At 40.3% G+C, this 2,332-nt stretch overlaps 1 protein-coding gene across 1 annotated transcript in view; it reads left to right on the plus strand.

Annotated features, from left to right (window-relative positions):
- Window positions 1-1,441: 1,441 nt before the first annotated feature.
- Window positions 1,442-2,332, plus strand: part of SARC_00709 (hypothetical protein) — a 3,498-nt gene continuing 2,607 nt past the window's right edge. The window contains exons 1-2 of the mRNA XM_014305608.1: window positions 1,442-1,521; window positions 2,073-2,144. Of these exons, the coding sequence (XP_014161083.1) occupies window positions 1,485-1,521; window positions 2,073-2,144 (109 nt within the window). The 5' untranslated portion in view covers window positions 1,442-1,484. The remainder of the gene's footprint in view (window positions 1,522-2,072; window positions 2,145-2,332) is intronic.

Below are 2,332 nucleotides of genomic sequence, written 5' to 3' on the forward strand. Positions count from 1 at the left end.
TTCATACATACATACATACATACATACACACACACATACATACATACATACATACATACAACATACATACATACATACATACATACATACATATATATATATATATATATATATATATATATATATATATATATATATATATATATATATATATATATATATATATATATATATATTATATATATATATATATATATATATATATATATATATATACGTTTACATATATATGAGGCAACGTCACGCAACGTATCGTAGCTAGAATGACTATGCACTCTCCTCGCGCTCTTTTTGTCCCTGTGGCTTGTGGCCTCCGGAACTTCAGCTTGAATGGAATATGGTACTATGGGATTGATTAACTCGCATAGTGGATGAATACGCGCTTAGATAATAAAGTGCATCAACACATTGCAACCAGCTGTCCAGAATTTGTCCCCGTGTCAACTGTCATATGCGCAATCACCACATAAATAAATATTTCAATCTTTGCTACTCCTACGATTCGTCACAGGAATAAGAATGTTATTACACTTTTGACAGTGAGTCAGCTAATAAATATCTACAGTAGCATAGTGCAATCGGCGTGACCAGCGCAATCTATTTTATCGAAATCGAAATGCCACTATATGTAGAGTGTAGAGTCAGAGCGTATTTAGATTCTGTAGACAGTATATTTGTACATAGTAGGTACATATTGTAAAAACAGATTCGGAATAGAGTACACGGCGGTCAGCCACTAAGCCGCTCACTCTTCTGATTTCTCTCCCTCTACTAGGCTCTAATCAGTAATGTCTAATCCCCCGGAATTTTTGGAAATGTGTTGAAAAGTGTGAATTTATTTCTACGGAGGTTAATTTTATAAACTTTCGCTCTTTCGACCAATGGAGTGGTGATTAAAAAACCACCTATTTATGTTAAATGTGTGGCGACCCTCAGTCTCTGTTGTGGGTGTGTGTGGCTGACCTGTGTGGCGCTTGGACTACTGGCGCCTCTATTTATGCTGAGAGTTATTTATTTACCAACAAATCCAACCTGAGTTAACCCCACCGCCCGCCTGCCCCCCAATGTCGGCCGGACCCACAAGTCCCCAGACCAGGACCCGCTTTCGCAATCGGAATCGGCTCGATACAGCATAGCAGTATTTACGGTCTACAGAGTGAGAGTATCCGTATTTTAATTAATAATAGCTCAAGAAACACTCACACAGGGGGAGCCAAATTTCAAGCGATTTCTGCAATTTGTCTCAGTAGTGATTTCATAGAGCGCTAAAGTCAAAGTGTGCGGAGTTGAGGACCTGCCCGTCTACAGTACTAAACGAAAATAGTAATCTGGAACTCTGCGGCAAAGGTGTGAGACTGAGAGTTTGGCTTATATTGTGGGAGGGAAGTTGGGTGCGTATATTATTGTGCGTCTACCGAAGCGTGGCTTGCATTTTTCGTACAACGAGTTTCCCAAGTGTGGTAGTGTCAGAAAGTACAGACAACATGGTGTCCAAAGCTAATCTCACCAGAGCCATCAAAGGTACTCGCTATAGTGTTATATGCGTCGCACTAAATGCTTCACACTGCATCCAACTGCTATGGTTTGCGTTGGTGTTTTGCTGATTTGATATATTTCTAGATCCACTTCTGTTTCAACTTGGCACGCCCATGCGACTACTAATCGAACCCGTATCGCCCAAGTCTGTCACTACTATCCAAACCCATCGAAGACCTTTTCTATATAATTGTTTCTGTATGCATCGCCTTGTACACTTAGGGCTTCTTGCTTCTACTCTGGTTCTGGTTCTGGTTCTGGCTCTGGTTCCCTTGCTGTGTTGAACTCACTAGAGCTATTTTTAGACCCACTCCTTTTGTCAACTTGGCACACTGTTCAACACCAATATTGCTCATTCTTCGATGACTACACGTTGATTCCTCTTAGTTATATAAGCTCACGCCAGCTGACGCTTCCTCGCGTGGTTAGTTAGTAGTATTTCTGATGCAGCTTGATCGGCAACAGCTTACCTGTTGCTGTATTACTCATTTCCGTATTACTACTATTTATAAAATTATCACTATTCTGTGCCACAGATGCGCTTGTCGGAGTTGATCTTGCCATCACAGGCAGGAGAGCTATCAGGGAGAAGGTCGAGCGAGCCCTAGGTAAGTGCGTCAGATCAAGAATAACGCACACACACGTGTACACAACCACACAGACACACACGTACACACACATACACACACACACACACACACACACACATATATATATATATATACATACATACATACATACATACATACATACATACATACATACATACACACACACACACACACACACACATATA

The sequence above is a fragment of the Sphaeroforma arctica genome, assembly GCF_001186125.1.
Source record: "Sphaeroforma arctica JP610 unplaced genomic scaffold supercont1.24, whole genome shotgun sequence".
Taxonomy (NCBI): domain Eukaryota; class Ichthyosporea; order Ichthyophonida; genus Sphaeroforma; species Sphaeroforma arctica.